The sequence below is a fragment of the Drosophila elegans genome, unplaced genomic scaffold (genome assembly GCF_018152505.1).
Source record: "Drosophila elegans isolate 14027-0461.03 unplaced genomic scaffold, ASM1815250v1 contig_183, whole genome shotgun sequence".
Classification (NCBI taxonomy): Eukaryota; Metazoa; Arthropoda; class Insecta; order Diptera; family Drosophilidae; genus Drosophila; species Drosophila elegans.
The window spans coordinates 13,090,816-13,106,264 of record NW_024545550.1 but is presented as its reverse complement, the minus strand read 5'-3'; the positions used below and the strand labels follow the sequence as shown (position 1 = coordinate 13,106,264).

General features: G+C 42.2%; 1 protein-coding gene across 1 annotated transcript in view; it reads right to left on the bottom strand.

The window, feature by feature from the left end:
* LOC108141342 (protein slit) overlaps positions 1-15,449 on the bottom strand; it is a 55,970-nt gene that overhangs the window by 12,042 nt on the left and 28,479 nt on the right. Inside the window, 9 exon segments of the mRNA XM_017264652.2 lie at positions 405-620; positions 1,905-2,048; positions 2,145-2,286; positions 3,601-3,836; positions 4,906-5,049; positions 5,146-5,217; positions 5,634-5,705; positions 5,767-5,838; positions 11,637-12,577. Of these exon segments, the coding sequence (XP_017120141.1) occupies positions 405-620; positions 1,905-2,048; positions 2,145-2,286; positions 3,601-3,836; positions 4,906-5,049; positions 5,146-5,217; positions 5,634-5,705; positions 5,767-5,838; positions 11,637-11,971 (1,433 nt within the window). The 5' untranslated portion in view covers positions 11,972-12,577.

Here is a 15,449-nt window from a genome sequence, read left to right as displayed (position 1 = left end):
CTCGTACATTTATCGATGCCAAAAGGAGAATTCTTCTCGGCGTCTTCGCCTTTTGTTCGTTGGCTGGCAGGGCCGAAAGTCTTTACGGTTCACAGAGAAGGGGCTGGTTGGATGGATGGATGGATGGATGGTTGGTTGGATGCTGGGAGCAGGAGAAGCTTCTTGTTTGCTGCTAAACAAATGTCAACGCGAACTCTGAAGCGGACTCAAGATGGGGAGGGCAGGCAGAATCGCGAGGGGCGCTCAGTCAAAGGCAACTACTAAATGCACTTCAGAGGTTTAACACCAAAGTGCCTGCTCCATTCAAGATGGGATCCCATGTTCCTCACTCGAGTGTGGATGTGGATGGTGGGATGGTGGGCTGGTGGGCGTTCAGGAGGCGGAGTGGGACTCCATGTACTTACACCGTTTTGATGCTCTTCATGGCGTCGAATGTGCCATTAGCCAGCGACTGGATGTTGTTGTCGTACAGGGAGAGCAGGCTCAGACTGTGCAGGTCGCGGAAGGCATCCTTGCGTATGCACGAGATCTCGTTGGCGTTCAGCAGCAGCAGCTGCAGCGAGCCGAGTCCTTTGAACACGCCCGAGGGTAAATCCTTTATTTTATTGCCGTACAGCACGCTGATGGGATGATGCCACACGATGCCACAATGGGTGGAGGTGGAGGTGGATGTGGATGTGAAGGTGGAGCCGACATGGAAAAGAACACAAATAGAACACACGACGAATGTTAACAAAGCTCGAAAGAAGCGAGCGAAAATATACAGAAAGCAAAACACAAGCCCCGCCAGGAGGTGGCACAAAAAATTACAAAAAATAAAAATCACTCTGCGGGGCAAAGACAAAGTGGTTAGGTTCTTGTTGTTCTTGTTGTTGCTGTCATTCTTCTTGTTGATCTTGTTGCTGTTGTTGTTTTTGTTGTTGCGGGCGGCAACTGGTTTGTTTGGCACTGAAATACTGAGAGATGAGCTTCAACTGTAAGTCGTGACACGCTGAAATTCGAAGTCTAAACTAATACTCAACATTTGAGAGGCCCTAATGACAATTCATAACATTGCTTTCTAAAATATTTTATGTGTTTCATTCAGTTACCAAAAATAATGTTTTAATTCAACCTGATAAAGCTTTAGTTTTTGATTTATAATTAAGATTTCTATTTCTTATATTATTTCAGAACATTTCTGCGTAAATAAAATTTGTTTATCTGATGAAAATAATACGATTAATCTCAAAAAAATTCGGTACAATTTTGATGCCTTACTTTCACTTTAGCCAAAAGTCTATCACTTTTTTTTTAATATAATAAACTCAAGAATTATCTGCATACATTACACCTATAATCACTGCATAAGTCTGATACAATTAGTAACTTAATCTCTTAAAGCATTCGGTACGAATTTGAAGTAAAACCCTCTTTTAAATGCACTTGTTCCTCCTGACAGGAGTTTAAATTGTACAGAAGCACTCTCCCAAAACAAGTCACCTACTGAAAAATGCAGAAATTAAATCCCTTTTAATGTGGCTAGCATTAATTAAGTCCGTGTCACGTTTCCAGCTCCGTCGCACACACATCCTCGTCGAGGAGGGGTATGAGGTGGAGGAAGAGGAGGAGGAGCTGGGTGTCAGCCAAGGGAGATTCGCACATGTAAGCCGATGCCTTGCGGTGTGAGCTGGCAGGAACGCTTAGCGTGGGCCGATTAGCTCGCTTCTGGCCCGGCCCAAAGGCACCTCTTGGCCCCGTTCCCCTCGAGCAATGCATGCAGTGCTCGGTTCAGGTGAGTTTCCCCCTCAGTGCAGGGCAGCTCAAGTGAGTGCACATTTTGTTCTGCAATGGCTACTTGTTGCACTGCCTGCCGAGCAGTAAAGTGGCAACACCACCTCCGCCAAGGGGCATTATCTACTTACAGAGTGGTTAGCTGCTTCAGTCCGCTCAGGGCATCGTGGGCAATCCGGGAGATGTTGTTGTTGGACAGGTCGATGCGTCGCAAGCGTCGAAAGCTGGAGAACGATTTCGGCGGCAGTTCCGTAATGAAGTTCTGCTCGAGGCGGCTGTTTAAATAAGAGTGTTGGAAGTGAAAGAAAGAAAGGAAGGGAGTTATCGGGGGGTGGGGGGACTACCCATCCAAAATCAGGGGCACCACTTACAGCTCGGTGGTGTCGTCGGGCAAGGTGACGGGCACGCTGGTCAGACTCTTCTCACGGCAATCGACGATCCCGTCCGCACAGCGACATGGGTGCGGACAGCTGTTCTCCGCCCCGCATTCCATCGGTGCGTGCTCCGTCAGACCTGATGGACAAACAATATGGTTGATATGGCGATCGGGATAAGTCGCTCGCTGGCATTAACCAGCTCCGGTAGCTGGCAAAACTAGCATCCGATTGGGATCTGGCTCGCTTTTTTCAACCAGCAGTAGCATAATTATCAATGCTACTGCACAACTCTTCGCCTCGGTGGCGGGGCAAAAAGGGGGTGAAGGAGGTGGGGGAGGCTGGGGAAATGGGTTTGGGGTGGTGCAACTAAAACCAGCCGCTGGTCATAAATGTTTACCCACATAATTCCATAGCATTTCATCCAAAACGAAAGTCAAACAAGCAAGGAATTATAGAGCAGCCAAGTGAAAAGGTGGAAGTGTGAATACGCTTTCGTTAAGCAAATGTGCTTGAAGAAATCTGAGATCGAAATTAAAGAGCTAAAGGGCCCTAAAAATAAAATTTATAAAATAAATTGTTAGGACAAAAGGACCAACTATACCCAAGCTATCAATCTATTTATCAAGTTTCTTAGACTAGGACATATTCTCAGAAATGTTATTTATCATAAGACTCCAGTTCCCATCATTATAGGCACCAAAGTTTTATCCAACTTGACACGGGTTATACCACATCTCATCTGCATACTCATATCGATTACAGGCTCCCCACAAAAATCAACCACAACGCAAAACAATACGATATACCCTAACCATTCAGCAGAAATGGTTGAGCCAAGAAACTCGTTTCATGGCTGCATCGTTTTAAGGCGCATTTTCCGCTTCATTGAGCGCTTCACGCTCAGTCTTCGTTTTCGTTTTGGCCACTTCCCATTCACTTGGCCCGCAGCTCCATCTTCATCTCCATTCGCGTCTCCATTCCCGTCTCCTGCTGAAGTCCCAAGCCTTCGCTGAGCATCTGCATCGGCACTGGCATCTTTCGGTAAGCGGAGAAGCCAAAAAACACAAACACCAGGCAATGATTTCGACGGCGTTAAACGTTTTGGCAAACACACGACCTGGCTGCTGGTGGAAAAAATGGGGGGATAACCGCCGAAATGGATGAAGCCACCAAAGCACCAAGTGGTTCTCGCCAGATATTGTGGTGCTGATGGTGGTTGGTTCGTGGGCGTTCGAGGCAGCAGGGGCGTGCCCATATGACTGCTTATGATTTATAACCGCAATGCTTTGTTTTCCTCTCGCTTTGGCATAAAAAACTAATTAATTTCGTCTATGGAACGGCTGGTTGGATTACTGAGGCGGAGGAGTAGCGGACAAATGTTGCCCATTTTTGGTAGCGTTTTGAGGGAGTGGAAGCTGCCACAACATGTTGCACATCGGCCATTACATACCCGAGCATTTGAACTCCTGGTCGTGCAGGTCCGCCACGTTTTGGCCCTTCAGCTGCGACGGTGACTGGCAGCGGGTGTAGGGCGCCAGGCGGGTGGCGCTGCGGAGGAACCGTGACAACCAGGACAGATGGCAGTCGCAGGCGAACGGATTGTCGGACAGTCGGAGCGCCCGCAGACGCCCCAGTCCGCCAAAGATATTGTGCGGCAGCGACGTCAGGTTGTTGTTGTTCAGCGTGCTGCAAAATAAGGATGGAGAGATGGTCAGTTCTGTACTGAGATGATCCGGCCTTATCAGCCCACTATATCTTTAGGCCAGTTATGGTTATGGCTCTGGGGGTTGGGCATGGCCAAAACAGCACAGATCGAGTGGCGATCAAAATTTAATTAAATTTCTTAGCATCCATCGCGTTTCCTGGTTCATAAATGGAACTGACTTGTTATTTGATTAGTTTCCCATACTATTCCTTTATTAACAGGGAATTTAATATATGTAGTTTATACTCTTATATTATTTTATATTTAATTTATTCTAGATCAATTTAAAATCAAGTTTCACTTTAATTGCTGCTTCTTAAATCAGTTAATATCACCAAACATGCTTTAATAACTCCCAAATATTAAATTTAAATATGAAATGTAAATGACAAAACTTAGTTAAATTTGTTAGTCTATCGCATTTCGTAGTTTATATATCAAATCAACTTAATTTTCTTAATATTCCTACAACTAATCCTCAAAGACGCGAAATTGCAAGCCAATTCTTGCAAAATTAAAGCACAAACCTTTAGAGCTATGCCTCTTTAAAATGGCATTTGTTTTGCATCAATGTGACCTAGTTTGATATCCTTGTTGAATTATATTTTTTATTGTGCCTTCTTAATTATTCATAAGAATTGATTTGTTTTTGCTTTCCATATAAATTGTTTATTAATACATAATTTAAGCTAAATCCCGATTAACTTTCACTTGCCAAACTGTTAAATTGTTACACTCACAGATGCCATTTATCAATTTGGTCGTGGTCTACTCACTCCCTTCTAATCAGTTGATATATGAGCTCCATTTCGGCTGCGATTGGTTTATCTGGCCACTAAGCTTAGCCATTTATTATGTAATTTGGGCAGAGAATTAACTGATTGATTTTTAATTCATTGACTAATTCCCGTTTGATTGATTAACAAAAGGCACTAAAATTCATTGATTAATTACTCGGCTTGACTGGTGCGCAGTTCCATTGACTGGCTTGCCAATTTGGTTATTCTGGCCCTTCACTTTGGTTCCTGGTAGTTAAATAAAAGTACTCACAGTATCTCCAGCTCGACCAATCCCTTGAAGGCGTGTTCATCCAAACAGGTGATCTGGTTGTTGTCCAGCTGAAGACTTCGCAGCGATTGGGCGCCCTTGAAGACGCGTCTTCCCACCGTGACGATGACATTGTTGGAGATGTCCCTAGGGATCGATAAAACCATAAGTTAGTGGGCCAACGAACGAAGTAGATTTGACTACAAGTGTCGACTACTATCGGCTACTTTGGAGTTTACTTACAATCGCAAAAGACTCGCTGAACTTGTCACTAAGTTTTCAGGAATTGCCTTTAACCGATTGTTGTTTAGGCGTCTGATTGGTTACAATGTTGGATTTGTTTTTTGGTGTTTTGGTTTTGATTTTGATTTCGATTTTGGTTTGGTTTGGTTTGGTTTTTGGTGTAGAGACGAGCATATTAGGTACGCAAAACGAAACGTAACGAAAGCAGAGAGAGACAAAGAACGGTAGAGATATGCAATATAAAAATAAACAAGAACGAAAACGGGAATCAGATACAAAATGTTAGCAATCGAAACTAAATCTGGCATCAAGCTAAATTCAATTTGCACGCTAGCTATATTCTAGGTCTAAGAAAATATGAATTGATTAAGATCCGAAGTGGAGATCGTCAAAAATTGGTTAGTAGTGATTTCAAATATTCAAAAATATTACATGCAACTAGCATTGGTAAAAAACGAGTGATAGCATAAAGTAGTGGCGGTACTTACAGTCGCTCTAATGAGACCAAGTCTTGGAAGGAATTCCTCTCGATGGTGTGGATTTGATTGTCCGTTAGTTGGCTGTGGAAATACGAAGAGTTAATCGTGCAATTTCGATTTAATGTACCATCATTTAACTTACAGCATTCGCAGCTTGGTCAACCGCTGGAAATCCGTCTCGTATATCACGGTCAAATTATTGCCCTGCAACTCGCTGCGAATGTAGATAAAGAAATTACGATTACAGAAATTGCATTAATTATGTTGCAAGTTGGCGAGCAGGCAAGAAGGATGCAACCCAAGACAGGCGATAATTTTTTTTAATTGCTTGTACGACAAGAAGACAACAGCCATCTGAGATATGAATGCAGCTGCCAAAGGGAAAACCAATGGGGGCTCCAGCGAGAAAGAGTAAAAGATTTCTGCTGCTTGTTGCTGATAACGAAAATATGATATTTAATCATTGAGCACGGCACCGGGACGATACTCAACGCAGCCAGAACTCGTTTCTCGGACAGACAGAAAAACAGAAAATTTGTTACCTGTAGATGTCATAACAATGAAATGCAACCGAGAAGCAGATACAAAAGACTTAACTTAACCGTGTGCGCATGCGCAACCAACTACATCTACATACAATCATACAAGCAGCCACCAACCACCAGCCACCAACCACCAGCCACCAACAACAAGTTGGTCTCAGCTGCTCACTTTTTGAGTAAGGTTCGAGCTGGAGTAGTCTGGGTAGTGGGTATTCGAGGCCCGAACAACAGGTAGGAAGACCTTCGGCGACCCAAACGTAAAATATTTTCTGTGCGGCTTAGGCCTTAATGAATCTCGCATCAAGTTGCCGACGAAGAAGAAGAAGAAGCCTGCTCCTCAGCCTCAGCATCAGCAGTTCACCCATGCTCTCCACACATACACGTCTTTTTAATGAGCTTAATATCTCTTTGAGATGTGGGCATCTCAGGCTCAGATCCCACTGATTACAGACGACCAGCCATAGTAACTACACGCGGAAAAATCCTGATCAATATCTCATTTCTATGATGGCTCAACGATTTCAAATTGAATGTTATTTTATAAGATCCAAAGATCTAAACTTGTGGGTGATAACTTTACATACAGGCTTGAAAAATCCTACAATATAGGTTATTTATGTATTTTTATTTAACACAAATTTTAAACAAATATTCCTTTTCAAAGAACAGTCTTTTAATTTCCATAAAATATCTGAGTTTTTCCCTCTGCAGCTTTAACAACATCAGATAGTCGAGCAAGATTTCCAATAAAGCTTTGTTTTGCCTTTGTTGGTGTAAAAATAAAAACAAAAGTCTCTTGCTCGTCGCCGTCTAATTGCCAAACATTTTTCAAACGCTTCTGGCGCTGCTTTTTATGTAATTTGTTTAAATCACTTTTGGTTGGAATGGTCGGTTGGTCGGTTGGTCGTATGCATAATTTTTGCCGTTTTCCCTGGCTTATAATTAAACATTTAACTTCATTAGATGCGTGTGGGGCCCAATATAAAAGCCTTTTGTTGGTTTTCGCCCTCTGCGCGCTGCCAATTAGGTGCCATCTTGGGGTTTGCTCTTTTGTGGCCGGGTTGCCTGGCTTCCCTTTTCAGTGTTCCGAACCGAAGAACTGAGGAACAACATCAAAAGCAGCTGCCTCTGCCATTGCCACTGCCACTGCCACAGCTACCTCAGCTATAAATTAGTCGTCCTCAGGTGTTGAGGACCACCTTTTGCCCCCCTTTTCCACAAATTAGATATGCAACAAGAAAGAAAGCAAACTTCGGCAAGCCGAAGTTCATATACCCTTGCAGCTATTGCATGAATTAAATACTTTTGAAAACATTTAAATTATGATTTACTTGAGTATATACTGAAAAACAGTGAAGCTATGATGATTTGCAGCTCAATTATTAGATAGTTATTTTATATATTTTTATTAGTTCTATGGGAGCTATATGATATAGACGTCCGATTTTGATAAAATTTAAACCATAATTCTGAAATAATTAAACATTGCCATATGTCGAAGAACTAAACAAAAAATTAAAAAACAGAAAAGTTATAATTTTTTTCATTTATTTCTCCGATTGTTCCTATGGGACCTATATGATATAGTCGCCCGACTTTGATGAAATTTAAACCGTAAATCGAAAATATTTAACCATTACTAAATGTCGAAGAACTAAACAAAAAATTAAAAAACAGAAAAGTAATAATTTTTTTTCATTTATTTTTCCGATTGTTCCTATGGGAGCTATATGCTATAGTCGTCCGATTTTGATGAAATTTAAAACGTAAATCGGAAATATTTAACTATTACTAAATGTCGAAGAACTAAACGAAAAATTAAAAAACAGCAAAGTTATAATTTTTTTTCATTTATTTTTCCGATTGTTCCTATGGGAGCTATATGCTATAGTCGTCCGATTTTGATGAAATTTAAACCGTAAATCGGAAATATTTAACCATTACTAAATGTCGAAGAACTAAACAAAAAATTAAGAAACAGCAAAGTTATAATTTTTTTTCATTTATTTTTCCGATTGTTCCTATGGGAGCTATATGCTATAGTCGTCCGATCCGGCTCGTTCCGACTTATATACTAACTGCAATAGAAAGACAGCTTTTGGGAAAGTTTCATGCAGATAGCTTTAAAACTGAGAGACTAGTTTGCATATAAACGGACGGACAGACGGACAGACGGACAGACGGACAGACGGACGGACAGACGGACATGGCTAGATCGACTCGCCTAGTGATGCTGATCAAGAATATATATACTTTATAGGGTCGGAGATGTCTCCTTCACTGCGTTGCAAACTTCTGACTGAAATTATAATACCCTCTGCAAGGGTATAAAAATGCTGTCGTGTCAATTGAATCAACTGTGTGGGTGACTGGCAGCCTGTCAGCTTAGAACTCTTCTATTCCGGCTGGCTCTTCTTCTCCTCGGGGTCTTTCTCCGCTCGGGGGCTTTGTAATTAAATGGCAATGACATGAGCGGGGGCGTCAGAAAAAAGGGGGTGAAGAACACAATTTGCCAGAGCCAGAGCCAGAGCCCCAGTTTGCATTTGCCATTGTTTTTTGTTCGGGCTCCTCTACACATATATTCGAACGTTCGCCAGCTCTTTCGGTGCACATTGACAGGCCCAATAGTTGTGGGCATGTTCAATATTTGATGTATGCTTGTGTGCCGGGTTAGAAGGTTCTGTTCTGTTCTGCTCAATCCAGCACTAGGGTGTGTCAAGGCTGGACTGGGTACTAAGAAACCACTTAATCCGCGAAACTATTTCATTAAAATCCAATTTGAAATGTTATTGAAGGAGATTTCTAAGAATTTGTATAGTAACCCCTATGACTTAACAACAATAATACTAACCTTACTACAATAAGTTCGAATTAGGAAATAATCTTGAATCAGGAAAATTCGAGATGTATCAGTTCGACAATATATAAAATGCTGGAGTATATTCATAAACAATTCAAATCCTATTTGAGCTTAATTCAAGAAATGAAAGTTTGACCTAATAGTTTTGTAAGGAAATCCGAAGTATTGAAGTTCGACTTTATTTTTAAGGCTTTATGTCAATTCAGAAACTTTTAGTAAAATTAAAAAATAATTACAATGCATTAAAATTAGGGAAATTCGAGATATTAAAGTTCGACTCTGTATATTGTGTTATAAGTATCATCAATTCAAACCCGTTAAGTATAATTTATGATGAAGATATTATGTTGAAAACATTTATGAAGGAGATTTCAATAGCTCTGATAATTATGCCAAAAATAGAAGTGATTTATATTATAAAGAAATTTGAGAACTTCCTCGAATATATGTTTCTGTACGTGCCACAGACAATGCGACTTAGTGAGCGTCTCGGCTGTATTCAATTTCACTGAAACAAAAGTATTTTCCACCTTTAGAGTCTCTCTTTGATGGCTTTGGGAATTAATTCCCCCGCTTCTGCCTAATCTGTTGAAATCATAATTCCCCCAAGAGCCTTTCCATCACATCCTCACCTGGCGGCCGCTTTATTTTGATTCTTTTCCAGCCCCTCCTAAGCTCTGCCTAAGACTCTTGACACATTCTCCGGCGCACTTTGACACTCGGATTGGATTCTCATCTTGGCCAATGGAATGTCACTCAAAATGGCAAATACATATACTTTTCCGGGGGCCCTGAGGCACCCTACACTTTAATATCGTGCCCAGTTCAGTTGGGTTCGGTTCTCTATTTTAAAATGCAAATATGTCGTGCATGTTGATATGTTTTCTGTTTCTGTTGGCTCACTGCGCTCTGTGTGTTTCTGTGTTTTATATTACGCTCTGTTTTCAACATTAAAAGCGAATAAACACAGAAAAAATGAAATAAAATAAAATAAAATAAAAGAGCGCAAACAACAGCAGCCAAATGTGTCCCTGAGCGCCGTTGCCACAGCCAACTTGCAACCGAGTTGGCCTGACTGCCTGCCTGCCTGACTGCCTGACTGCTTATAACTGGGCTATAATGCTATAACGTTAATGCCGCTGCCGCTGCTGCTGCTGCTGCTGGTGCCGCTGCTGATATCTGTTATTAATTTATGTAGAAAAACTGCAGCCACGACAGCAGGCTTTTGAGGCCGCCGAGGTTGGAGTTGAGAGGTGGGCGGTGGGGGGAGGTATTTTGCATACACTTGCTAATTGCCGGCGCGTTAATTTATGTGGCGACTGTGAGCGATGGACAGAGACGGAGATGGAGCTGGAGCTGAAAATGCAGTCGGAATGGTTGGCAGAATCGCAGTCACAGTCACAACCACATTGGCTTAATGCATTCCACTCGACAACGGCAATGGCAACATGCAACAATTATTGCCGCCTGGCCACTGATGCGCTTATGCGGCGGCTCCTTCGGCGACAATTAATAAACTTAATGGCGATTTAATGTAAGCAGCTCGCAGAAGGAACAGCTCTCTTTTTGTGCTGGACCCTCGGGACCCTTTTCCTTTTCCTTTATCGCTATCGACAACATGACGACATGGTCACGGCTTTATTTATTTCCCCGCACTAGCAATCCTAGCAAACCCTGAACCGCTGCTGTTGTTTGCCTATGCTGATTTTAAAATAAATACAAATCGGAACAATCCCGGCCAGCAGCGGGCTTTATTATTTTAATAGAGTGTGCCCAATGTTTGAACAAATGGCCAGCCAAGGAAGCAGTAAGGGGGCGCTTCCATAATTGGAATTTGTCATGCACTGGACCGACTGACTGCCCAGAAGGAAGTATCTGAATAGAGGTCCTAACTAAACGAATCGAAATGGCAAGTATCGATATGGACGACGACAACGGACGGGAAGTCTTTGTTGTCCCATGGGGGAAGTGTGTCTTTCTGTTGGTTTTACGTCTGCTCAGATTGTTTGCATAACGGAATTTCAATATAATTGTGAATTAAATATTGATTTATGGCTGCATTTGAAGGGGAGTGGTAGTTGAATGCTGAAAACAGTATTCACATTTCAAAGTGATTTTTAAGTTGTAATCAATGCAAGAATTTTATGGGTGCGGAATGAAAAGTAATGAGAATTTAAGAGCAAAGGAACTTGATTTGTATGATCAGGAGCTAGTTATGTAAACTTATAAGTTTGTGAGTGAAATGTATTTAATAAATTGCTTTGATTAGAAAACTTTTAAATATGAGTATGTAGTTAAGATGTCTGGGCCTCGGTAGGCATTTAACATTTTAAGGATAAGCTTGTGGCTATTCTATCTTAAGCAAATTTAGTTTCCTTTTAAAAATAACATTTAATCAACATATAAGAGCTAATAAATATGATTTGTAATATCAAACTTGAACTTGAAACTAAGTAAATAAATGTTTTTAATGAATTGCTTTGGTCAGAAAACTGTTGAACATGAAGATGTAGTTTCGATCTCTAGACTTCATTAGGCATTAGGTTGCTGCCTTATCTCAAGCAAATCCTATCCCCAATTAAATGGTATATTTATTTCCTTAATACTCACAGTCGCTCCACGTCCGCTGAGATTTTCCTGGGCACCGAGGTGAGTCCCCGGTGCGAGCAGTCAACGTTTAATCCGGTGCAGGAGCAGACCCTTGGGCAGCGGGCTTCCGTGATGACGCCCACTCCGCCGCCGGGTATGTGGATGCCCACTGAGCCAAGGCCTCCGCTGGACACCGCTGAGCTGCCGAATCCGCCCGAATACGGCTCCGCGTGGACCACCGCATCATGGCGCAGGAGCAGCTGCAGCAGGAGTAGGGGTATCAGTAGCCGGGGCCGGAGCCGAAGCTGGAGCCGGAAGGGTGGTGGCATCGACGTCGTCCTGGACGGCGCGGCCATTGTGGCACATTTATGAAGCAGCGGCAGCGGCAACGTGCCTAATTGGAAGTGGTGTCCCCCGAACGCCAATCCACTTTGTCAACAGCAATCACCACTGGGTAAATATTTGGCGGGGAGAAAGGATTCCTGGCACTTTCACTTCACTTCACTGGTTTTGGTTTCACTGTAAATCCTTTAGTGCGATTCGATTCGAAGCGTTGAAGGAGAAGGAGCTGTATTTCCTATTTCCTAAAGCGGTACGCTCTTTTGCAGCCGTCGCGAACGCGCTTCTTGACCAAACTGAGCAACGGGCAGCTGTCTTGTCGTTCAATGCTCGAAAAGTATCGAGTAGCGAGTAGCGAGCTACTCTCTTTTTTTTGTAACTCCCTACGACGAAATCGTAGGTAGAATCCGCAGCGACGTAGGTAGAACTCCACGCACAAGTTAGGTAGCAGGAAACGCACTTTTCCTTTCCTTTGTTTCGGGTATCTGGTGGTATCTTTCGGATACTGCACTTGGCTGTCAGCAGCTAAAGCGGAGCGAGAGCGGCAGCAACTGGAACTTCATCATCATCAGCATTGCCGGCAGCACCAGCTCGAAGGCATCGCAGCGACCTGCTGAGCGCATCTGCAACGAGATTGGGAAAGAATGTGTCGGGAAAATCATGAAAAATTATCTATAAATTCGGCAAGACATCGCCGGCAACAGCAGGAAATTGCCGTTGACTGCGAGCGTTTAAATATAAACCTATGCGCGCGCTTTGCGGTGTATATTTATTTCACTTAAAACTACATATATATTGTAAAAGAAGTGGCAGAAGTTGGACGTACGGAAACTCACGACAGTTGAGTTATAATGCCATGATATATGGCCTGGCCACAAATTAGCTCCTCTTTTTTCGTCAGAGGAAGAAAAACCATCCCCTGGAACACCTGTCGGAATGAGCGGTAGCTACGGCTACGGCCACTAATCACCTTCAGAAAACTACAATTATCAGTTGTTTGGATAGCATATGGTATGTTTTTCTCAGCGCAAGTTCCCAATCAACAAGTAAACATAAGGAATACAGTAGAAAAGAGTTTTCTATCGGATAAGCATTACATTTCGAATGATTATATTGGGCTATCCTATCAGTGCAAAGAAACATTGGTATTTAAATGATACAATGTGAAATAGGATTTAGTATGCATAATAATAATTACTTTAATTTGGCTATGGAGCTCATAAATCATATTTAACAGCACTCTGTTTACCATTATATGGAATCATATCTTTCCTCTGGGCAAAACTGACTTTATAAAAGAGTTTTCTTCGGCTTATACATTCCACTTGGAATGAGCCCTAACCTACCAGAACTGAGGAACTATGCTATCTGGAAGCTGATCTAGTAATTACTTGCATACGTAATCTCAGGGCTTCCGCTTTTCGATTCCTTTGGGGAACTCACAAATCATATTTAAGAGCACTCTGGCCCAATTAAATCTCTGGTTTCTAATGACCCTCTGCTCCCTTCGTTTCTTCGCTATGCCCTCTCAAGTGCCAGTCTTCATTTACATTCCCCAGGCTAACTATTCAGATTCGATCTATATTTGGCTCTGTGTGGTCTGCCATCTCTTTCGCTCGCTGTCTTGCCATCTCTTTCGCTGCTGGTCTGTCATGTTGTGTACTTAATTTGCAAATTGACATGTTTAAGCAACTCCATCATCCCGCGCGCTCGCAGCTACTGGATATTAATTGTTTAAATTAACATTTGGATAAATGACAGCCGCGATTGATTCTGACTACCAAGTGGAATCTTCGGTTATTGGATAACTGGAGTAATCAGTAATCAGCGTTGAGCTGTCAAAAATCGCTTTCCCCAATGTACATATATCTTTCTCTGTTTCACTTAACTGGCAATCAACTTAAACTCAATTGGATGTCAAACGTAATTTGAGCAAGCTCTGCACACAAACGGAATGCATATTACACGCACATGAAGATGGAAGTTGAGGGGGTAAAAGTAGACCCATCAAGACCAGTCATGGGGGCCTTTAATCAAAAATTTATCATACAGCCCCTCGTTCTCCTTACGAAGCTGTGGAAATATTTTTTGAGCGGCAGCAAAGGCATGCCTTTCACATCACGGAAATTGCGGGGGTGTGTATATGTACATATATGTATGCTCAAAAGATGTAATCACTGCATTGTCACCCGACCGGAGGATTGCTCCTCCATCGTGCAGCTCATCCTGCTCATCCTTCGGTTATGCCACGCTCCTGCTGCCTTGAGGGAATCTCAGCCTCATAGTCGGCTTATATGAAACATAAATCAGTGAAATTCTATACATGCCACTGATTGTCTACTCTTTTGCTCGACTACTCCTCCTCACTGCCCTCACGGTGCTCACGGCCCTCAATCGCCCCCTAGAGCCCAACAAATTCCGAAGCAAATTCAATGCATGCCAATAACTCGTTCTTCTTTTGCCCAAGAAGTGGAAGCCTAAGAATCCGGGGAGTAGACGCAGCAAGAAGCCCGGTTTGAAGTCGCACCAAAACTGGAAATTGCCAGTGGACGTTGGTCTAGAGTGGCAACGATTTAAGCTAAGCCAGGAAAACAACAATAATTTGATACCAAGAAGAATCCAAAGCACTCTATATCAATTTAGTAGAGAGTTATAACCAGAAAGTGATTTGTGTTTGCAAATTAAATTGGCAACGAGGAAACAAGGGAAATTTCCAATTAGAATTCTAGTTGAATAAACCATTACTTAACACATATTCCGAGCTCTCAGAAATTAAAACTAATATTTGACTAGAAATGTATTGAATATTTTCTCTTATGGGTCAACAAAAGATTATAATTTCACCCACATTTCCAGTTAAACAAATAAATTAAAATCCTTGCATATCTGTGCCAATTTCGGCATAAATATTTATTTAGAAGTAATTAAAATGTGTGTTGAATTAAATATCATTGCTCATTCAGCACATAAATAGTGTATGTTGGCCCAATTCAGTGATTTGATGATTATTCCATTTATTATTATGAGCAGAAATGGTTATTTTAATGCATAAACAATGACCGTTAACATGGTTTTAAAATGGGCACTTGGCATTTTAAATGGAATCGATGTCGTTTGCAGAAAATCCTTAGCCTAATAAACAACCCACCCGCACATTGTACTAACTCTAACGAGTTTTCCTCCCCAAACACCACACTTTCCACTCTTTTTACTGCCATTTGGTCTGACACCAGGAGATAAGATGAGCGGATCGGATCGGATTGGAAGAGTGAGACATTTGCCCGAGAACTATTCAAATAGAGACCGGCAGCAGGGCACAAACAAAGCCCGAGACACATAGATAGAATGTCATCTGCTGCTCAGAAATCTCAGACTGGACTAAGAGAGTTGTCTGCAGATTAATGACGCGACCTCGCACCAACTGAAACAATAGATTTATGGTAGATGGAGGAGGCGCCCGGCCCAGCTCAATCCGCCGAGAGTCGCCTGGAGGCT